We start from the raw sequence: 24,456 nt of genomic DNA on the forward strand, positions 1-24,456 counted from the left end.
AGTTTAAAAAAATAGATGTATGCTACAACTTCTCCAAATTCCAATAAATGAGGAGATAACATCTGCATTTTCACATAGCCCGAATAAGATTCATTAAAAAGTCATTGAAAAAACATCTTTTTTTGAATTAAAAAAGGTATAAAGGCACTGTATCAATCATCCAACAAAGTTTTGCTGCAACTGAGATTAAAGGAGTTTGTGTAACAGGGACAGATATTCTTTGTGATAGATTTGACAGACATAACAGCATATTTGCAATCACCATTTGATATCTGAGTCCAACAACATTTCCTTTCTGCAGAATGCACGCAGCATGCTACAGACAAACACTTACCTTCTTGCGAAAGAAAAGTGGGCTGAGGCACTGGGAGAGAAATTCCTAGGACTATCTTGAGGACTGTTTCCTGTTGGAAGGGCAAATGAAGAAATAAATACGTATCAGGAAAATTCAAACATGCTACTTAAAGCACATTTAGTCAAGTTAAAAGCTAATTTTTGAGTTTCTCCTCTCACAGTCTCTGAGAAAACAAACTGACTAGAATCTTAATTCTATTTTTTACTCTTACTTACTAGATCACTATAAATTTATATATCTATTCAATTTTAGAAAGATTAGAAAAATGCTATTTTAGATTGAAAAAAGTATTTTCAAATTCAGAAACATAGTATTTCTAATCATACAATTGAAAGATAGAAAAATCAAGATTAGCATGATTTAGCACTTAGATAAAGTCTCTATAGCATTTTCAAAGTTTCATTTTTTATTTTGCATTGTTCAGGCTTTTTCCTAGCTCCTATCCCCAAACAAGTAAGCAGAACACACCTAATGATCTTTTCTCTATTATTTGTTTGTTAAACCAAAAGATAAGAGTTGAGCATTCTGTGAGATAAGGAATGATTTGCACATTCTGAACAAGTTACAATTCAGGGATTGTTATTTCTCCCTATGTGAATACTTAATCTCCTGACCAATGAAAGCGTAGAAAGAAGACAGCCAGTGAGAGGCAGTTGGCTCTTCAACATATAGCTAGAGGAAACACAGTATAGACTGCAAAATCAATACATTAAAATAATGAATTTAATTTTGACATAAATGGGACTACAACATTAAACCAAATATAAACAAGCTTCTACATATGGTTTTTTTTTAGAAGAAAATTATTACCTACATGTGGAAAACTTAGTACAATAGAGTCAGTTCCTAAAATACTTCAAGTGACTTTGATTTCAACTCAAAGTTTTGAATAAAAATTGCATTTTTCAGAATGATATCCTTAGACATTCTATGACAAAGAACCACTATGTAAACAGAGTCACTCTCCCTCTTTTATTAGAAGCAGATGTAGGATTCATTTTCAGATCTGCTTAAAATCATGCCTTTCCATCTGTTCTTTCCACTGCCCCAAGAGACAAGGATTCCTACTTTCGCTGGTCAGTACCCCAGACTGCTTTTTGTCCATTTATTTATCACAGCTGAGCTATGCCCTTTCAACTTTACCTTCTCCCTCTCAAGACTTCTTCATTACTCTTCAGACATTTCTGAGGGCCTAGATAATTTTGAGGTGGCAAGGATTTTTGTTCCCTTAGGCGGTGGAAGGGAAGAATGGAGGGAATCTACACACATGGCACAGATTTCAATCTTTTCTTGAGGTCCACCACAATTTATTCTTGTCCTGCATGAACTGCAGACACCAAATTACTGACAATAACAGCTCATTTAATTCAACAGCTAACTGGATTTCTTTTGCTGTTTAATAAAGACAAGATAGGCTAAAAAATTTAACACTGTGCAGATAAAATATTGTCACAAACTCCAGCTACTGCACTGGAAATAATTAACTGTGATTGGGAGTTCTGTGTGAGCTTAGATATGAGGGGAAAAAAAATACAAAAAAAAAAAAAGCTATCTGGCAAAGAAGAATCAAATTAGGTGATGCACAAAAACAGCTTTTGACAGAAAATAATCTGACAAATCATCAGAAGGAGGGTTTCTTAAATTTGTTTCTGGTGATAGCTATTTTTAAGTTTTACAGGGTTATACTTCCTTATCACAATTTGCCTAACAGCTAGTTAGGCAAACTAATCATTTACTTTGAGCACGGCATTCACAATGGAGCAAAAAACACTGAAGATGGAGAAATATTATAACTACAATGCAGGGTTCAAGGAGACACATTCTGGTCTCGCTACCTCACTGAAAGCAATGAAAACGCAACATCTATGTCTTATTCTCAAAGAAAAATCTGGATGCAAGCACGATTTCCAAATGCAAATCAGCTTTTAAAACAACAAAATTGGCAAAGCTATATACATAATACTTTGATACTAAACCCTGTGTTTTTATTTAGATGTCTGAGAACCCAGACAAGCCTGGAAATAGCATGAAAAATCCAAAGCTCACACAATGGAGGCAACAACTGGTGCTATTAAGGGTTTAAGGTGTGGTGTTCCAGAAAAACAAGAAAGGTTAGAAGCAGAGTCCTATACATGACCTTCATCCATCATGGCATTCATCCACCCCCAAGTCCATCTGCATGTCAATACCTGGGAGACCTTCAAATAAAAGCCAGTGCCAGTTAATTCGCTGCCCATATGTGCAGTGCTTACTTATTAGTCAAATCCCGTTGTTCTCTGGGATCTTCTGGCTACTGTATGTTTTAGTCCTAGGGTATTTCTCTGCTGCTGAGATTACTGTTGATGTTCCCGACATGATGAAGTAAACCTGACTGGTGGTCAGGCATACTAGGTAAGTAATTAACTCCAGATCCTCTGGGAGAAGTAACACAATGAATAGGCAATCAGCATATCAAAACAACACTTTTAACTCACAATGTTAATACGTGGGGTGCCTCATTTTGCAATCAGCTATTCTTACGAACACTATCCATAAATTAACTGAATTATGCAATTGTTTTGTCATTAGTCAATAAGTCCTGTGCCTTTACCACGGAGGGAACATGTCTTAAATCTTTTAAAAAGGCATGTTACAGTGATGTATTTTTAATAGCAGCCTACTTAGAAAACAAAGGAATTCTGATACAAGCTTTTTGTTAGTACTGAATGAATAACAGATTAATGATAACTGGAATCATAAATTCCCAACTGCTCAAAGACAGCTCAAGTTTGAAGTCTTGGTGTCATTATCTGATAGTCTTTTAAAATGAATTATAGCACAGCAGCACAATGTAACAAGAACTCATGTTCCTCTATGTCTGTTTACTTGGTGGTGAATGCATGCTGTGAAGTGAACAGTACACAAGAAAACATCAATAGTCACAGATCTGAATTTCATACCCCAAGAAACTACCAGTCAGCACATACAGAGCTGGGCAACAGAATCATTCTGAATACTTCTGCAGGTGTTTCCACTAAGATCTGTACAGAGGAAAGGGTCTTGTGCTATTTCAAAAACAATTAATTATGCCTCATGCGCTCAGTTACAGAAAGGAAGGTTAGCAAGCTCCTTAAATCCATTTGCCAAATCAAACTTCTCTACACAGACTTTTTGCTGAATTGTTTTGTTATGGTTTGTAGCTGGTTTGTTTTATCCTTGTTGTCAGTGAAGACTCCTGGCTGGCTCAGTAGCATTCACTTCTTCCAGGAGAAACTAGCATTAGGCAGACACATAGGAGTAGGAAAGCTGTATCTATTATTTTACTTCCTCCAAGCTGGAATTAACACTGAAACATGGGCCAGAAAAAAATCTGAAGTTTACACTGATAAGACAGTACAATTCCTGCTGTCAGTATACTGGGAAACAGTAGAGACAACAAGAGGAAACCACAAATTACACTTACAGTGTTCACAAGAAGAACACAGGGTTCTTTTCACAATCAGACCATAACTTACCCACTTAAAATACCAGCAGTGCTATGCTTTAATAGCACTTAACTTGAAATTTAGTTGAATTTGCATATCAATGTACCATTCACTATTTCCTTCTAATCTCCAAACAGAGAAGGTGCTCTGGGACTGACAGCTCGCCCCAGAACAAGACTAAATAATATTAAGCTGAGTTTTAGCAGAACAGTTTCTATAGTTCTATATGCGGTAACAGTCAGAATAACTGAAACACTGTTTTAATTCCCTAAAAAAAAGATTAAAAATTTTACTTTAGCATTTAGCAGTCCTGACTTTCACCACAAAAACAAAGGCTTCGCTCCCTAACAATCATTTACAAACCTAATCCTTTCCCCAAAACACAGCCTCTACAGACAGCTGCTTGAGCAGAACAGCACAGAAATTGTGTAAGAGAGATCCTTCTCAGCCTCAAATACATCACAGTAAAGCCACTACTTGTTATCACCTACTGTGGACAGAAAAGAGACATACAAAACTAAAAATCTAGGAAAATCCAGACCTTGAAAATCCTAGAAAGAGGACCACATGTACAGGTAAGGCTTCTCGGGCCTTGAAATTCTGCTTTAGGCATAGATTTATTGAATCCCATAGGAAAGACCGAGATAGTCACTGCCAAACTTAGTGGAAGATTCTCCAGGAATCCTTACATTTTGGGATACCACAATACACATCTCTCTTCCCATTCCCTGCAAAACACCTCTGACCAATTTAGATTACAGCACAGGCTCTTCAGTCATCTATTTGCTAAGCCAAGTAAGTAGCAGTCTGTTAGTCTTCCATGAGAAAGTCTCACATTCAGTCATACTAGCTTCTCTTTCTCCATGGTCCCACAACCATGACAACATGAAGTGTTCCAGGTAAAATTTAACCACAACATTGTTCAGTGGCCTGAAACCTTACCTGATTCAACTGAAAATTACCTGCTTTGCATAATCTTCTGAGATTTGATTTTGAAAGATATACTAGGTTCACCCTTGCAAATACTATCTGATTCCACTTCTTCTCTAAATTCTTTAGTAGTAGATATTTCTGTTACTGGTCTTCCAGCACAAAAAAGGCTGCATGTTATTATTTCAACCTCTTTACTATAGATCTCAAGAAAATTCAGTCACCTCAGAGGAGTTTCCGAAACCTGGTCCCTACTGGATGTTTTCTAACTTCACATCAACAAAGTAAGGTTTTTTTTCCAATGTCCATCAGAAAAAGATTACCATTTGGCCAAAACCAAAACCCGAGGACTCTACTGATAACCTCTGCAACTTTTCTGTAACCCCTGCCAAAAAGACTCTGGATATTAGTGGATGGTGAGCTGGATGTGAGCCAGCAGTGTTCCCGCACAGCCCCAAAAGCCAACTGTATCCCGGATGCAAAAGAAGTGCAGTCAGGAGAGAAAGGGAGCTGATCCTGCCCCGTTACTCTGTGCTGGTGAGACCTCACCTGGAGTACTGTGTCCAGAGGAGGGCCACAAAAATGATCCGAGGGATGGAATACCTCACCTACAAGGATAAGCTGAGAGAGCTGGGTCTGTTCAGCCTGGAGAAGAGAAGGCTCTGGTGCAACCAATAGTGGCCTGTCAGTATACAAAGGGGGCTATAAGAAGTAAGGAGATAGATTCTTCTGCAGGGTCTGTAGTGAAAGACAATGAGAAATAGTTTCAAACTAGAAGAGGTGAGATTTAGACTGGCTATAAAGAAGATTTTTTATTTATTTTTTAAACAATATGAGCATTCAAGGTAAGGCTGGACCTGGATCTGAGCAACCTGATCTAGCTGTAGATGTCCTTGTTCACTGCAGGGGAGTTGGACTAGATGACCTTTAAAAGTATCTTGCAAATCAAAAGATTCTAGGATTTCTCATTTTTGCACAACATTCACCTCTTCTTTTTTAAGCCATTTCCTACTTGCAGTTCTTATCCTAGTACTTGTTTTCTTAGTGACACCACATGGAACATTCTTTTAAGAAACACAAGATTTACTGCATTACTCCTAACAGTTAAAGCCCATTTCTGCAGTAGATAAAATTAAACAGCACTACACGTGATTATTAATCATCAGGGGTTAGCATCACCCACAAGAACAAGCTTCTGTGACTGCTGAGGTGGGGACATCTGAACGCCCTGACTTGCTGTGATGATATAATCACTCACTCGAAGGCTGGGTGGTGCAGATGACCCGCCTACACAGCAGCAGGCATTCATCTGGAAAAGTCCATTAACATCCAGGGCACCAGATGTTGTCCAAGCTGATACAGCAACCCTTTGCCTCTCACAATTCTGAATACATTCATGGTTAATGCAAAAGCTAACAGGACCTTTCAGGAGGCTTAGAGGCTTTCAACCCAGATATTAAACATGAAGGATACCCAAACAACTAAGATAAGATTATTAGTTTAATGAACAAGGTTTGAACCTGAAGAAATGTCATTAGTATGTATTTGTTTTCTATTTTAGTAAGAAAGACTTCACATAATGATAGTTGAAGTTACTCTAGAAATTTTACTATCTTTCCATGTATACAAAAGACTTCAGCAGCAAACTGTTCCCTCTGAACGGTGCCATGTATTTAGTGCACAATGTATTTACTTCATTGCTTTGGTGTCATCTCACATATACTCCCCTATCCAACCATGTGAATCTGAGAAATATTGAGAAGGTAAGACAAGTACTTAAAAATCTTTATGCAACTATTCAAGGTTTACTCAATTCAGCTTGCGCCATATAAAGATTAATAAGAGACTGCTTTGTAGGAACAATCCTCCGTTATCCCCATCTCAAACAATTATAACAGGAGAATAGGAAGAAGTATAAAGTGCACTGAGATGTCTACATGACATTCTCATATGGGAAAATTCACATAATTCTAAACTTGGACCACCAGTCCTTCTCAAAAGATGTCTATTTAAGTTAGAGAATGGCCCATACCTTCAGTTTAGTCTGAACTTCTAAGAAAAAAAGGACTGCAAGGAAGAGTGTGGGTATAAAAAGCACTGAAAATATGCTGAAAGATTTACAATTATGTCAAGAAGCTCTTCTTTAGAATAGAGCAAGACTATATACTATATGGTTTTGGATAGGTCCAACTCAAATGACTGTGATTATGCACCAGCAACCTGAGTTCTTTTATTAAGTCTGAAATAATGACATGTTACTGAAGGAGCAACCAGATCTCTAAAATGATTGTTGCGCAGATCACCAAAGATGAAAACACTCCTCAGCAAAGCCAGCAGTGTTGGGATGAGTATTAATTCAGTGCACTCTGACTAATAGAGCTCCACCCTCACTCACAGTATGCCTTTATATACCTTGCTTCTATTGATACTAAAGATACATAGCACTCTTCCCTTCAAGATGTGAAGTCTTGGGCTAAAAACACTTCCCTTAAACTAGTTATCCCAAAAGAACTTACCTCAGGTATAGAATGCAAGCAGAGGTAACTCAATATATGCCTTAATCTTGCCTGTCCTCCCAACAAGAGCAATAAATTGATGTAAAATGGATCTTTATGGAGCAAGGCAAAAACATACTGAATTTCGGTACTTATGAAGCATGGAATTTCCAACCAACGCAAACAATTTTAAGAAGGGTAGAGGACAGTACTGCAGAGATCAAGATAATTAATAATTAATTAATAATTAACAGAAATAATTAATAGAAACTGGGTAGGTTTTCAAGAGTCTGACAGACAACTTTGATTCCTTTCAATTTTATTAGTCTACAAAAAAGGACAAGTACATGCAGTAACGACTGAGATGCAACAAGCCTGAAGTCAAAAACCTGGTCAACTTAAACAACAGTATCTAGTACAACATTTCCTGCTTTCTGTGAGGTTAACAGTCATTTCTCCATAGAGATGCTTAGAGTACTCTGAAAGTACTCTACTCACATGCAGATTGCCACCTACCAGTACTCCCAAGTCTTTCTTGGCAGAGCTGTGCTTAGTCCCTTTGTCCCAAGCTTGCATTGCTAGTAAGAGTTGCTGTGATTCACGTGCAAGGCCTTACATCATCCAGATCAATGTTGTACATCATCTTCAGTATAACTAATACTACTACTGGATAGCCTTCTCCATGGTGGTCCATTTACCTGGGAAACATATCAGATCTTCCTTCAAGGGATATCTTTCTTTCACGAATGACAAGAGTTGCCTCCACAGGGTGAAGGCTTGTGTCCCTTTTCCCACTGCTTTGTTAACATCCTCTTTCCCTAAAAAGGAATCTCAGCTGCTTGGCTTTGCTGCTCAGTGAACCCAGGCTCCCGGCCCCGTTATCCTAGTACTGGAGCAGCCAGGTGACAATGCGTTCATGTGGATGATGGCTGAAATCTTTTTGTGTATCTTGCAGCTCACCCATAATTAGTGGTCAGAAAGTTATTGCCTCCTTTATGAGTTCTGACTCTTCCTCCTCCCGTCATCGTGATGGCCCTGCTTTATCCTCATCTTATTCTTCTATCCTCATTTTAGTAGAAATTTCTGTTTTTACCAAACAAGATGACTTTTACTTTTTTTTTTTGTCTTGTTTATAGACAAGACAAAGATTAGCACAGATTGGTCATCTGACTAAACTGCAAGGCCTGCTGTAGTGGCTGGAGCAAATGTAGGGCCAGTTATACTGTCACCAGATCCAGAGACTTCTTAGCCTTAGGGTGCCAAACAAAAAAGTGTTGAGCACTAGGCCAGGCCACAGAACATTGTAGTGATTTGAGTCTCTCTAAGATTGTCAAGGCAACAGCACAGCTTTTCCAAATATTTTCCTAGCTTCTCAGGATTCTGCAGTTGTTTAGGGGTGAAGTTCCAAAACACATGGTGTTCACTGTTCTAGGTGCCTGACCATACCATCCCACACTCCTAACCATTCATCCAGCCTCAGGACAGATCACTGGGAGAAATTCCTAAACATTTGCTTAACCTTAAACAGAACCTGAAACACTATTACTAAACTATTACTATTACTAAACACTAGTATGCACAGAAATTTTAACATGCTGATTTGAGCATTCCCACTTGTCTCTCCTACAGCCTGACTCCCCCAGGTGACAAAGTTAAGAGTGAAATTAATAGTTTCCAATATAAGCTTCCTAAAACACAAAGATGACTGCAACATTAAATAGAAGTACTAGATTAGTTTCTGAAAGAGTGTTATACCAAATAGACGAATGATAATCTTCATCCAGTCCCCAGAAATGGTAAATAATGCAGCAGGATTGTACATCGCAAGTAAGTATTTAATATGGTTCTGTGCAAACACTAAGAAAGACCTCCAAAAATAGAAAAAAAAAACAAACAAAACATCCTGGACAACAGAAACTGTTAAACTATAACACCTACAACAGTTTTGTTCTAACATGCTCCATTCAGATCTGCCATTATCACAACCATTAGAGCTCCATGCTGAGCGCCAAGAGGACTGTTGTGGTTGGCTCTTTCCCACTGAGCAGCCCGGCCCGGCACAGGGCATGCTCCCATCACTCAGCAATGATTGAACATCGCTGTGCTATAAACACTCACAGAATCACAGAATCACAGAATTGCCAGGGTTGGAAGGGACCTCAAGGATCATGAATCTCCAACCCCCCTGCCACATGCAGGGCCACCACCATTCCACCTAATGCTAGACCAGACTGCCCAGGGCCCCATCCAATCTGGCTTTGAACACCTCCAGGGACGGGGCATCCACAACCTCCCTGGGCAGCCTGTTCCAGTACCTCACCACTCTCTCCGTAAAGAATTTCCCCCTGACATCCAACCTATATCTCCCTTCCCTCAGCTTAAAACCATTTCCCCTTGTCCTGCTGTCAACACTGACTCAGCTGAAACCAGGACAATGAGGCATCATAAGATACAAGGAACTAAGTTTCAGAGATGGGTAGAAAATTCTCAAGACAATGGAGAACTAGAAAAATATTTAGTGGCTCCAGGTCTCAACTTTATCATCAGTTACACTCAGCCTCTTGAATGGAAAGTGTCAATACCTTTTTCCTTTGATAGCCCAGTGGAATATATCGGTACAATATCACATGACAACAAGCTACCTGCCTGCTGCTGCTCATAGCCTGATCTGATGAACCTGCAGCAATCTGAGACTTCTTTCACAAAACAGAATTCTGACAACATGCACAAAAACAGTCTCTGGACAAGGATCCCCTTCCATCATCCTCCACACTCTGCATAATCCTAGTAGGACTTTTGCCACTCTCTCTGTAAAGAACTTCCCACTGACATCCAACCTAAATCTTCCCCACCTCAACTTAAAACCATTTCCCCTTGACCTGCTGTTATCTATCCTTTCAAAGAGTTGACTCCCCTCCTGTTTATAGGCTCCCTTTAGGTACTGAGAATGAGGTCACCCTGCAGCTTTCTCCAGCTGAACAAGCCCAGCTCTCTCAGCCTGTCTCTGCAGGGGAGGTGCAGCAGCCCTCTGATCATCTTTGTGGCCCTCTGGACCGTCTCCAAAAGTTCGCTGTCTTGTATTGGGGATCCCAGACCTGGACACAGTACTCCAGATGGGGCCTCACGAGGGCAGAATAGAGAGGGACAATCACCTCCCTGTCCCTGCTGGCCACCCCTCTTCTGATGGAGCCCAGGATACCATTTGCTTTCTGAGCTACAAGAGCACACTGTTGGCTCACATTAAGTTTTTTACCCACCAGATCCCAGGTCCTTCTATGCAGGGCTACTCTCAAGGATTGCTCTTTCTAGTCTGTATAGATGCTGGGATTCCTCTGGCCCAAGTCCAAAACCTTACACTTTGCTGCGTTGAAACTCCTTAGATTCACCTGGGCCCACCTTTCAAGTCTCTTGAGGTCCCTCTGAATGGCATCCCCGTCTTCCATTGTGTCAACTACACCACTAAGCTTGGTGTCATCAGCAAACTTGCTGAAGGTGCACTCAATTCCATCATTACTGTCACTGGTAAAGACGTTAGAGAGCACTGGTCCCAGGACAGACCCCTGGGAGACACCACTCATTACCAGCTTCCATCTGGACATAGAAGCATTGATCAACACCCTTTGTCTGTGGCATTTCAAGTTCCTTATCCACTTAGTGATCCAAACTATCCCTTGTTACACTTCTCTGCTGGACTTAGCAAAAAAAAACTACAGCTTTCCAGCAAGAGCAGGGAGGTCATTTGAGCAAGTAAGCCCTGGTGGTTCTGACAACATAAGAATACAGCAACGGTAGAAATTCACGCCTATGTTATTGAGGATTTATGAACACTTGATATATTGAACTCCTAAAATACATACAGAAGAAAATTCATACTTATATGGTTTCACTATGTTTTTAAGTAACACATTTGCATATCTGTTTGCATGAATTAGGATCACATTCACAGTATCCAAATATTAAGAAATGATTTTGCTGAAGTCATCTCTAGAAAGTATCTATTCCATCTGCACAGTAAGAAGTAAACTACTCAAGGCTGTCTCTGAGCATGCTATAATTTCAAATTATTCCTGCAAGGGACTAGTCCAGACACAGCAGTCAGCTGAGTCAGGAGCCAATGACTATGCAATTGTTTACTGTAAACTACTACACACAGAAGTAAAACTACGAAGACAGCCATAAACATGCAAATTTCTAGCACAGAAGAGATATCCCAGTGCTGCTGAAGTGTTTGGCATACATACCTTGGGAAAACAAGGTACAAGTGTAAGAGAATCTGCTGCATCCAGTGCAGTGACGTATTCCTCAGGAGTCATTATTGAGACTGGCACCATTTAACATCTTTGTTGGTGATGTGAACAATGGGATTGAATGCACTATCAGTAAGTTTTCAGAGAGAACCTGTGTGGTGCAGTCAACTGTACTGGAGGGCCAGTACAGTTGTGCTGGAGGGAAGGGATGCATCCAGAGGGACCTTCACAGACTTGAGAGGTAAGCCTATGCTTATATCTCGTGAAGTTCAACAAGGCCAAGCACAAAGTCCTGCACCTGGGTCAGGGGAATTCCAGACATTAATATAAGTTGGGTGATGAGTGCACAGAAAACAGCCCAGTGGAAAAGGATTTAGGGATGTGATGGACGAGCAAATGAGTATTAGCCAGCAATTTGCACTTACAGCCCAGAAAACCAACCATGTCCTGGGCTGCGTGAAGGTGGCCAGAAGGCAAGGGAGACCACTGCCCTCCTCTCTATTCCATTCAAGAGGCTCTACCTGGAGTACTGTATTCAGCTCAGGGGCCACCAGCACAAGAAGGATCTGGAGATAATGGAGAAGATCTAGATGGGGTCATGAAGATGCTCAGAGGGCTGGAACACCTCTCCTACAAAGAAGGCTGAAGGAACCAGGCTTGTTCAGCCTGGAAAAGAGAAGGCTCTGCGAAGATCCCAGAAAGATCTTCCAGTATTTCAGGGGGCCTGAAGGAAAGACGGAGAGGGACTCTTTTGTCAGGGAGTGTAGTGACACAACAATGGGCAATGGCTTTAAACCTCAGAAGAAAAATACATCATACATAACAAATAAATTCTTCACTATGACCGTACTGAGGCGCTGAAACAGGCTGCCCAGAGAAGGTGTAGATGCACTCTCCCCAGAAGCTCCATCAGATGGGGTTCTGGGCAACCCCATATAGTGAAAGATGTCCCTTCTCATGCCAAGTGGGGTGGAACTAGATGGTCTTTAAGGTCACTTCCAACTTAAACTATTAAATGACCCTATGATTCTGGGTAACTGCAGAAGTTGCCAAGCTTCCACAGCAAGTTTTGTGAAAACATGGCACATACTGCTCAGTTAGTGGTAAAGAACAGCCTACCCTTAACTTACTTTAATACTATCATTTTTTCTGCTTTTAGAGTGACTTGCTCACAGTTTTGAAATCAACAGTATTATTCAGACTGGACATCAGTAAAAATTTATTGTGAGAGTGGCAAAACACTGGATAGGCTTTCTAGTAAGGCGTTTGATGCCCTATGTCTGCCAGTGCTCAAGATGCATTTGGGTAACATGTTTTAAATTTTGATTATATCTCAAGTAATCAGGTAGTTGGACCAAAGGATCTGTAAGTTCCTTTCAAATGCAGTGTTTTATTCTACTCCTGTTCTATGGTTTGAGAAACTGCACAAAGCATGTTATCTTGAACTCTTCACAAATCTTCATGATCTCATCTGTATTCCTGTTTGTGATAGCTTGCTGCTCAGTTTGAGGAGAACCACTGAACCACTCTATTTTCTTTAATAATGTCATTTCCACTAGAAAACTGCAAGTATCTCACTAAACTCACCACCTTCTTGAAAAACACACACAAAACTCTGCACTTTATCTTCCAGGAACAGTACTACAAAGTAGTCAGTGTCACCGCCAACACAAGGCTTGTTGTGGGACTTTAAGAATATTGTTACAACCAATGCTAAAAAAAACATGACAATAATTCTTTGAAGAAATGTGTTTTCATATGCTAAAAATGCTTCTTTTGAAACATGAGGACAATTGTATCAATAATATTCCTATTATTGATACAATATCCCAATGATCTACAGACTTTTTATTCAATCTTAAATGCTTCAGACGCTTTAGAAGTAAAATAGAATGTGACAAATGAAGCACTGAAATTTCTTGCAATGTGTCTAACATCAAAAATCCTAAGGAGCAAAAACACCGTAATACTGTAATACTTTACTCACCAACTCCATTAAATTTACCACGTGTTATAGGCTGTTTTATATTCTTTCCATACTGTAATACACACTGATTAGGAATTGGAAAAAATGCATAAGAACATGAAAAACAAAACAAGCTGCATGACCCGTGCTAGGTATCTCCAGAGTGCTTTTCACCATAGCCTAACATGTATGGACTTCTGAATTTCAACTTAATAGAAAGTTGGATGGAATGATATGCAGTTTTTCCATTACTACCAACAAAGAAAGGAAGAGTAGTGGGGTAGAGAATTAGCCCATTTTCCTGTTCTTATACAGGATTTTTAAGGATTTAGTAACACCAGCAATAACATGGATAAAAAAATCACCTGTGTGTGCTGAGAGAGGTGAATGAGGTCGAGGCAGAGCTGGAGACTGGCCATTGCCCATCAAACTCTTTCGATTGCTTGTTCTACAGCTGTTGGGAAAAAGAGGAAAAAAAGACATAAGCATCAGAAATATATCACACACCACATATGAACATTTTGACTTTTTGCTTGTTTGTTCTTTCACTTCCCAGCCTCCTATTAAAAATCAGTGCTATTGCTGATCTTATAGTACTTGTATGAGTTCAGGAAGTCTATGAACATACATGATAATGGCAAAGACAGCAGTTCCTAAAGAAAAGGCACAGAAGAAACTTTTCAAGCCTGCGTGTCTGCCATTCTGTGCTAAGAAAAGCACGTCCCTGTAGAGTCATTAACAAAATCCTCTTCCTTATCGGCAGCTTTCTTCTCTGCCTTACACTTTAAACAATGTATAAAAAAATACAAGCACAATCTTAGAAAAATCTCAGCTTATAATCACTCTTCAATGATTAAACCTATTTCTGTTACATGAACTGTAGCTTCAACTTACAAGCCAGGAAGAGCAATGATTTGTCAATCCATAATAATAATTATAACTTTAATTATTGAGATAAATTTCATATCTGTGCCTTTTGTCAATGAAACAGATGATGCCTACAAAGATGAATGCATTTTTTTACTCATACATTTTTCATCTGCAAAGCTACTAATTTCCCTTATCACGCGATCATTAAGCAAGATAAATAGTAAATTAATGCATCTATTAAACTTGAGAGGACACACTTTTAAATTTACCACACAATTTTTAAGTGTTTTTTTTTTTTTAAGAGATGTTTTATTTTCCCTTGTTTACTGTAACTACTACAATCATAAATATGAATTCTCAACACTTGAAACACTCCTGCACAAAGAAAACAGCATTTTCAAGTAAAAAAGACAAACTATAAAAACTTTAAAGCATATGCAAATGTTTATAGACTTTCAACCAGAAAATTTGTCTGCTAAGGCCTAGAAACCTCAAAACCACAAAAAGGTGAAAGATTCTTACATAAGAAACACTTCATCAATATAAGATGGACATATTTGTAAATTTCTCTGAAGATGAGCTTTCTAACATTTGATCTCTGTGTAATAGCCACAAAGCAATACTCATTCAAGTTGAATGGCACTAATTGACTATAATGCAAAAGAGGGGATAATGTAAACAGCATAAGCGCATAAACGAAAAGGCTCAAAACTAATCCAAATCGTTTCCCAACCAGGAAGGAGGAAAAAGGAAAAAAAAAATAAGCAAAAGCAGAGAAAATACAGACTATTTCCAATATGTAAAAAAGTCAAACACTAGTCAAACATCCCTTTGAAAAAATGTTTTGTGAAGAAGTAAGAGTGCCATACCCAACACATCTACAAGGTAATGCAAAGTTATTAACTACCATATCACTTAATTATTATAGCGAATTATATATATTAACTCATGCATATCTATTAATGATAACTGATCTACGTAAGAACAGAAAACAAAAAATAACTGAAGTAACACCTGATGTACAGAAAAAAAACCACATAAAACTTCAGAGAAGCACTCCAATTTCTAAGCTGACTAAAGAGATTAAATCTTCTAAAATGGCAGAGAATATACGTCTTAAAGAATCCTCCTAAATTAGGTTATCTTATGAGAACTATTTTTATTGTACTCACTATGTAACCTACTTTTTAAGTGACAGAACTTCAGCAAATACTCCATTTTTATTAGACAATTCCGAAGTCTTCGTTACATCTCTAGATTTTATCCAGCTGAAGAATTACCTTTGATTGTCCTCTTATCTAAGAATAGTCCAAATTCTTCCTTTTGACTTCATTCAGTAATATCACTGTACTTTCAGTAACTTTTTTTTATATCATACTATGACAAGCCTAAGTTTAGCTGCTACACATTTTTCAAGAAAAAAGGAATAACTGTCCACTGATAATTCTGCAATCCAAAACTAAATCCAACAGAAAATTTCAGTATTCATTAAACATTTGTTAAAGAACACAACAGATTGCATCTATCCATTATGGTGTGATAACACCAATACAGCTTCTGGGTTGCAGTCTAAGGCTACGAGACCCCACTACAAGACTGCTCTGCAAATGCAAACTTGAGATTCTCATCTTTCACAAAAAAAGATACATTTTAATCATCCAATCCCTTAAAATATATAACCAGTAAAAGAGATTCCACAGGTAGCAGATGATTCTCCTTAACTAACCAAACATAACTTTGAAATTGTAGACCCCATGCACACCTGGTTGACTGTGTTACATAGATAACTCCAGACATACGTTTTAAAGATAGATAATTCCAGCCATGTATATCTGCACCATTTACATTGAACTGCAGAAGTTGAGTTCTATCACTTACACAAGAGTTTCACATGCAAAAGACTCTCTCTATTCATTTTTACAGTAAAATTCAAACTTCACATTCTACAGTTGAAATTAGCACAATACTTCTAACATCCCATCTAGGATATATAGTTCCCAGAATCATAAAATCTTTAATGTTGGAAAAGATCTCTAAGATCATCTCGTCCACCTACCACCGAATCTGCTCTCTAAATCATGTCCCTAAGTATTACATCTACCCTTTCCTTGAACACCTTCAAGGACGGTGAGTCCACCAGCTGCGTGGGCAGCCTGCACCACTGTACCACCATTCAGCTTGTCCTCCTCCTAAGGTAAAAAGTGAATCACTGCATGGAAACACAAATCCATGCTAAAGCTCATCCTGTAGCTTTGTTATTTTGTTCCACAGATTCTGAAATTGAATGTAGTTATCCTATATAACTCATGAAACACTACAACTCCTTTCTCAGGTTAATGCTAGAATAGAAGAGGCTCTCTGTGGGTGAAAAAGCTATCTCTGGGCAACTCTGAAAAATGACCTAAGATACTAGAACACTTAAACAGGAAGCAGAGTCCCAATAAGGAGACAGCAAAGCATTACTGACAAACTTATTAGTCTTTAAAGAGCAATCTTCAGTAAACAAATGAAACTCAAAAGTTAAAGCTACTCTGCAGACAAAATCATTTATCCTGGATTTCTGTACTCATCAAGCAACTTTTCCCTTCTACTGTCCTCATAAATTTTCCATTCAAATCTGACAAGATAAATCAACTGTAAGACACAGCTCTGAAAGAAAGCCTCTGTCTATACTGAAGTTATAAGGCATAGGAACATCCACAGGGATTGTAAGCTAGGAAAACATAAACCTTGATAAAACACAGAGAGTTACACTCTCAAACCACAATTCTCTAAGCCTTGGATTCAGGCTGCACGGCATGGAGAAGAGACCAGCAGGCTAGGCAGCAGATATGACACAGGGTCTAAAGCACTGAAGAAAAAATAACTTTTCCAAGAAGATCCAGTCATGTTAAACAGTATTAATTAAAACTGAGGTGTACACAAAATTAAAACAGAAAGTTTGCATTTTTTCCGCTTTTATTCTTTTCTTTCCCAGGAAGATCCTCCTTGGACTTGAGCCCATTCCTCACAACTTGAAAAGCCCTGGACCGCTATATGTTTGGCAGTAGTTTACATCCTACCAGCTGTGCCCTGGATTACTGGCACCATTCCTTATCATGGAATCCAATTTATAATTTCCTATTTGGTTTCCAAATCCCATCGCCTTAACTCCTGCTCTCTGCCACCAACACTCCTGCCCACTCACAATAAACTCACTGCCGGGGAATTCCTCCCTCACTCTCTGCCATCGGGAGCAGTGAATGCTCTGACCTCTGAGTCAGTCCAACTGCAACAGATAAACGCTTCCCATGAGAAGCACTGCCTGATAAAGCAAGAAAAGGACACTATGTAAAAAGTATTCTGCACCGAACTCTGTTAATCTCAGAAAGCAAGGGTTAATTACAGCTGCTGAAAGACAGGATCCAGTTGCATGAGGCTGTATTATTTTGCTCCTTAAACAGCTACCATTTTTCCTCGGGCAAAAGTCCTCTGGAAGAAATGATGGGAACAGCTACACCCCCCCCAGCAATGCATGAAGCACTAGTATGGCCACTAAAATACAGCTACACTAAGCTCTTGAAAACACTAAGTATGAAACAGTTCTTCCAGTCACAAACTTGGGACAGGTACCACATCCAGACTGAACGTTTGGATTTTCTGTTGAGGGACATGGTTTAGTGAGCACTATTGGTGATAGCTGGATGGTTGGATTGGGAGATCTTGAAGGTCTTTTCCAACCTTGATTCTTCTGTGATTCTGTGAACTGAAATATTAAATTCTGATTTCCTGATAATCAAGAAATGGCAGTAACAGTGAGAAGCACACATAAAAATGAAAGATTCTTCTTCAGAAAGAGGGTTAATATGTGAGCAAATTACTGGCACTAAAGGTTAATTGCTTCCACTCCCCACCCCTGCAAAAAAATACATTAAAAAGGACATATTTATAGAGATTGCTTCTTGCCATGCTTTTCATAGCTTTAATCATTTACAGTGATCTCATTTCAACATCCTTAATTATTAATATTAACACGTGTAATGAAGATGGATTTGGACTACATGACTAGCTATCATGACAGTTCACCACCTTTCATGGTATATGCTGAGCACAGCACTTTGCAACACAGCTTCCTAATTTTGTTATCAGTATAATACATTTAGGTGAAAGTAAAGATTAAAAGGGCACACCTTCTATTTAAGAATGACTGCAAATAAATGTTTTATTTGCTAATGTAAGTGCAGATAAAATAAGCTATTGCTGTACCCAGAATGTGAAGCTTGACTGCATAGATACAAGACAGGCTCATACTGCAAGATCAGCACTAGCGTAAAGGATGTAGGGATAAGAAAGTGGTTACAATCTTTCTGGTGTTAAAACTGCATGGCTGAAAACTACCTCAGGAGGAATGTGCTGTCCCTAGCAAGACTTCAGATGACGCCACTTTGCTTATACAACTAAGAGTAATTTAAGTTGCATCTCAGTTACATTTAACTGAATTGAAGTTAACTCCATAGTTAAGTTCATGAACAGCAACACTGAAGAATTAAAAGGACACTCTGCTTTAAGTTAAAAAAAAAATAAAAATAAAAAATAAAACTTCTATAGTGAGGAATTCACTGCTTTTGGTTTGTGTTCTGCTTTTCCAGAAAAAAAAAGTCTTCTGCATTAAAGGGCGGTTTGGTGAGCATTTCAAAGCTCTCCATCATCCATGGAAGTCCTGTGGGGCATTAACTCAAAAGAATGCAACAGCTGCAATGAAGAAATGACGTGTACGATACAGCACCTTCCCTGCCAAGAGGAACCTCTAAGGTTGATGATGCATCTTCTGATTTAGAAAATCAGAATGCAACATGGGTGCAGTTAGAGCAGTTTCATGCCTAGATCACTTTTTAAAAGAGAGCAAACCAACCAAGACTGTTTATTCATGAATACTGAGGATTTCGGGTTACATGAGCAAAGCCCACAAACTCTACTCAGAGCTATCTGCTGTCTTCTTCTACCCTACAGCTAATGGAGAGTGCAGAGTAAGGAAGCACTAGTTTCTGATTTTGAGAGACATTTTGTAATTTAAAGGCTGAATTAAAAAATCCATTAGATGCCACCATCTAGACAAATGTGGAAATCATCTTAAAGTGAGCAAAACACAAGATCAGTAACACTGAATTAACTTTTTAAATGGATGTCAACATTCCACACTTACACATATTTAGCATAACACAGTATTATTTTCCAAAATATTTTAATAGACTATGTTTGCAAATATACTTTCTGTATTTGGTGTGTCTATGTATGTATGTTTACTCACAGACATAGATATAAATAAATGTAGATACATGAAGTTTCACTTTAGAATCTTACACACACAGACACACATTGAGAAACACTACTTATTAAATATCCTACACGTTGCAAGGAATTATTCTATATCAATCTTTAATGTGCTGGAAAAATAGTCATGGTATTTGCTGGAAAGTTTAACTGTTATGACGGAAAGGTTCAAGTTGTATTTAAGCTGTTGTCAACTCAAATGAAGGCAGTTATACTTTGAAGACTGCTTTCAAAACATAACAAAAAAGGAAACACCGAAGTACACAGCTGCTAGCAGTACTAGCTCACCAGACTATGTCTTGATTTTTTTCCAATACAGTTGTGAATATTTCAGCTCTGATTGCTACCTGGGTGAAACTGGATACCCAGACTAGACATTTAACAACTGCTTCTTCAAAGTAATTCATGCAAGTAACAAGAAAATATTCTCATTCATTTTAGAACTGAGCTTTTTAAAAGTAGTATAGAGTCAAAATATCCCAAGTGGGAAGAGACCCACAGGAATCACCAGCGAGTCCAACCCCTGGCTCCATGCAGTACCACCCAAAATTCAAATCCTATGTCTGAGAGCACTGTCCAAGCACTTCCTGAGCTCCAGCAGCTTGGTGCCATGACCACTGCTGGGCACCTTATTCCAGTGCCCAACATCACTGTGGTGCAGCCCCTGTCCCCAGCCCCCAGCTGCCCTCCCCTGGCACAGCTCCATGCCGTTCCCTCGGGCCCTGTCGCTGTCACACAGAGCAGAGCTCAGCGCTGCCCTCCGCTCCCTGTCAGGAGCTGCAGCCGCCATCAGGCCTCCCCTCTGCGCTGAGCACACCCAGGGACCTCAGCCACTCCTTGTACATCCTGCCCTTCAAACCATTCACCATCTCTGTAGCCCTCTATGGACACTCTCTAATACTTCTGTGCTCTTATCCTGTGGTACCCAACCCACATCCAGTGCTGGAAGTGAGGCTGCACCATGCAAAGCAGGGTGGGACAACCCCTCCCCTGTCCCTCTGGCAGCGCTGAGCCTGCTGCATCCCAGATACAAAACCAAAACGCAATTATGTAACTAAAGTTCCACACCTTCAATATGAAAAAATGTAAAATATTTTATAATTAATAATTTGTACTGTCTTTTGCTTGGAACTAGGAATTCAACAGTGCTTAAGCGAACAGTTAATACACTGGAATTAAGGAATTTACAAAAATCTTTTTTTTTTTTTTTTAAATCATTATTTAGGACAAAATGTGGGCCCTTCACTAGTTAGGAGCCTGGACTGCGAGGCATTCAACCTGACATCTGCAGCTGCTCCCAGGAGACCTCCAGCCACACTGTCAGCACCCCACTTGAGCCTGCACACAGACAGAGCACACTGCCAAAGTGCAGCCTGCAGACAAAAGAGTCTCTCTCTTCATCGGGAGCAGCGTTCTGCTTTCCTCACACCATCAGCTGAGCCGAAGTTTTGTAATTAAATCATAATTAAGCAATGAACAGCAGTATTTTCCTAGGGAAAAAAAAAAACATCCTTTCCTTGTGCCCATTCAGCTGCCGGTGTCTGTTCAGCCTGCCAAAGAGGACATCAATTAATGCCAGCTATGGTGGCTTTCATGAAGAGGCTGTTTGTTCAGTAGGAACTGGTTGTCTGCAAACTCATGCTGAAATGTTAAGTGACCAAACAATCCATGTTCATCACCATAAACATACGTGCAGCCAGCAACGTGGCACTGCTCGTCAGTTATATGCTGTAATGAGCTACATTTTTCCCTCTAGAGTTTTCCAAACACAGACAAATCCTTTTAATAGCAGAACAGGAAATAACTAATTTGTAGAACTCTTATGTATGAGCTTTCTTTTTTTCCAGATGAAAACTGACATTATGTAACCAACATAATTGTTAATTATGATTTTTTGTTTAAGAATACTTCATGAGAAACTTGACAGAAACACACTGAAATGCCCTCCAGGATTCTAACACACAGCTGACACCATTTACAAAATCACGGAAATTACATCAATCACTTCTTTCAAACACATTTTTTATTAGACATGCAGTATCTATAATTAAGAGTGAGCTACGTATCTGTACTGACACAGCTATGCGAATCTATTCTCCATTCCACTGACATAGTTACATCAGTATAAAAGTCTCTCACTGGTTTAGATTTTCCAAGATGGAAAATAGAACAAGCCATGAGAACATAAACTCTCTTTTTCAACTGTAATTGCATACGAACACAGCTACATCAGCATAATTAATTGGGCAGATATAACTCAAATGATTGCCCTCATATAAAAGCCCAGCGTATATACCAAGCCTGAGAGCAACGATAGCAGCAACACACCTATTTCAGGAAAGCAGACTATTATACACGCAGATGACACTGCCTTGCTGCAAAGTCACTGTGACGTACTGGGAACGTCTGAATAATTTCCAGTGAAGCAATTCAAACATCTCCAGGCATACTCATCAGCAGGGATGACAGCAAAGGGTTTATGACATGCAACCACCCTTTTTTTATTTTTTTGGTAACACTTAATCATCAAGCACCATACAAGCCAAGAAGGATTGGATGATTTACATATATGTTTGCTGCCACAGACCTGGCACTTAGCAGACATGCACATTTATGCTATTAAAAATAGTATAGTGCAGCATTAAAAAGAAGTTTCAATGGCGTAAGTTTCAAGTGACTGCATTACTCAGTGATGTCAGAAACAAATTATCTGGGACACTCCAAATAAGTACTGATATAGTGCTCACATTCCTCCACCAAGTGCTTTCTTCCCCCTGACAAGCTATGTCTCTTTAATGACCCACGTACATGAAACTGAAATATCAATAATGTTCTAGAATCTTGTAGGAGTATGTAAAATAGGATTTCTGGAGATGAAAACATAAGAGTGCTGGATTGTAATTTCTCAGACAAGCTCTTCTAGCTCTGAAAACAAATTATGCATAATCCAGGGAGACGAAAAATCTTCTTCTCTGCGATGGTATAGACATTAAATTATTTGTGAAAATCTACTGACTGAAACTAGGAAATGAGTATCATTTTTATAGGAAGAAAAAATACAAAACAAAACAAAAATAAAAGCAAAATGCACTGCTTTTAAACAAATGCTCATTGAGTAGTATAGTCTCCAGATGGAGTTCTAGAAGAGTGACATGAGTCTCTGAGAATGAATGTGGTCTGTAAAACCTATCCCTACTTTGCCTTTACCAAGATTTATTTCTGTGCATAACGTCTTACAGAAAAGTGCTTTGTTTACAGTAACATTCCTTTATTCCTTCAGTGGCTAATGTAACATTCTATTTTCTCACAAAAATCAAGAACACAGAAGCAAGGCAAAGAGAAAAGTGAAACTTAATTTTTATCCTTAATATACTTTTCACTTATGGACAGCAGATACAGAATCCCACATGAATATAGCAAAAAGACTAAATGCCTCTTAAATACAGAGTATAGAAGCAATTCATGAGAAAAAAATCTACATATGCTTTGCCCTGGATAAAAATATGCCTAACAGGAAAGGTTCATTTCGCTACCAAAGTAATATGCTGATTGTCCATAAATAGAAGTAGGTCACAGACGATTCATGAAAGCAAATGCCAATGATTCAATGTGCCAAAAAGAAGAAAAGAAAACAGGAAAAAAAAAAAGAGTGCAAGGATATGAGTTATAGTATGCAAATAGCTATGAGCAAGTATCTGAGGAGGAACCATTTCACAATGCAGATTCATTTAATTCATCTTGGTGTGTCAGGAATGAAGTATCACATAAAAGAACTGGAAAAGCAACATCCAAAAGCAAGAGGAAAGAGCAAGCAGTAATAATTACAGTTAACATTTTAATTTTGAATACATTGGTTAACTTACTGTCTATAGCTGTGAAAGCTTACCTACGTGACACAACAACACAAAATACTGCCTGTCACAAGAACAAGGGATGACGTGTCTGTACTAAAACTTAACTTTCAACTAATCTATTCCAATACGAGCAGAGTAGGTAATTTAAAGTAGAAAACTCGGTGAAAACATTGCCATTTGTAACTGTATGATGCTGTACTTACAGCTACTCTCTAAGTCCTAATGTAGCAACTTGAAAATTCCCAAATTTTCGGCATTTCAGGGTAGGAACTGCTGGCTTGATCATTTTTACATTGGGGTTTGTTTGAGGATTTTCTTGGAATTTTATGTGTAAATCCCTGTTTTGGCAAAATAAAGACCTAATATGAACTGTAAACATCTGACCACAGTAAACTAACTTTGATCCATAAATATCAGAAAAGTATGCACTAAAATCTATACAGCAGTCAATGAAATTCAAACAAAAAAGAATGCTGGTTTGAACTAACAATGTGGCTGAATGGTGCATTTCAATGCAAAGTCCTTTTTCTTCAGACATCCATCCTTGTAAGAACTCTAGTACTGCAGAGATCTTAAAGCTCTGTTATCCTACAAGGACAACTATTTAACTTTTGACTTCAGCTAAAATTCTGCCTTAGAGTAGCAATGTACAGCACAGAAGAAGAATGATGGTGGAACAGATAAAACTGAGAAGGAATCTGTGTCAAAAATGAGCAATGAGAATAGCTGGAATTCTCTTACAAACAGCATTTGCTGCTTATAAATTCTGAATTACAGAAAACAAATCTGCAAGCGCTCAACTGTTACCTCAGAATGAGAAGAAATGTACTTAGAAGAAAAATGAGGAAAAACATGCTTTTTGCTTCTACTGACCATTCTGAAGTAGAATTTATGCCTACGACTAGTACTGGGTTTGAGCTAAGAAATACTCAGTTTGCCATTAAAACAGAATGCTGGCATTTACA

At 38.7% G+C, this 24,456-nt stretch overlaps 1 protein-coding gene across 8 annotated transcripts in view; it reads right to left on the reverse strand.

Annotated features, from left to right (window-relative positions):
- MAST4 (microtubule associated serine/threonine kinase family member 4) overlaps positions 1-24,456 on the reverse strand; it is a 281,493-nt gene that overhangs the window by 59,655 nt on the left and 197,382 nt on the right. For all 8 annotated transcript variants that reach the window (XM_090131679.1, XM_090131677.1, XM_090131676.1 and 5 more), the window contains 2 exons: positions 13,823-13,911; positions 335-404 (listed from right to left, as the gene is read on the reverse strand). In XM_090131679.1, coding sequence (XP_089987805.1) covers positions 335-404; positions 13,823-13,911 — 159 coding nt within the window. The remainder of the gene's footprint in view (positions 1-334; positions 405-13,822; positions 13,912-24,456) is intronic.

Source organism: Phasianus colchicus, chromosome Z, assembly GCF_987193195.1.
Source record: "Phasianus colchicus chromosome Z, bPhaCol1.hap1.1, whole genome shotgun sequence".
Taxonomy (NCBI): domain Eukaryota; kingdom Metazoa; phylum Chordata; class Aves; order Galliformes; family Phasianidae; genus Phasianus; species Phasianus colchicus.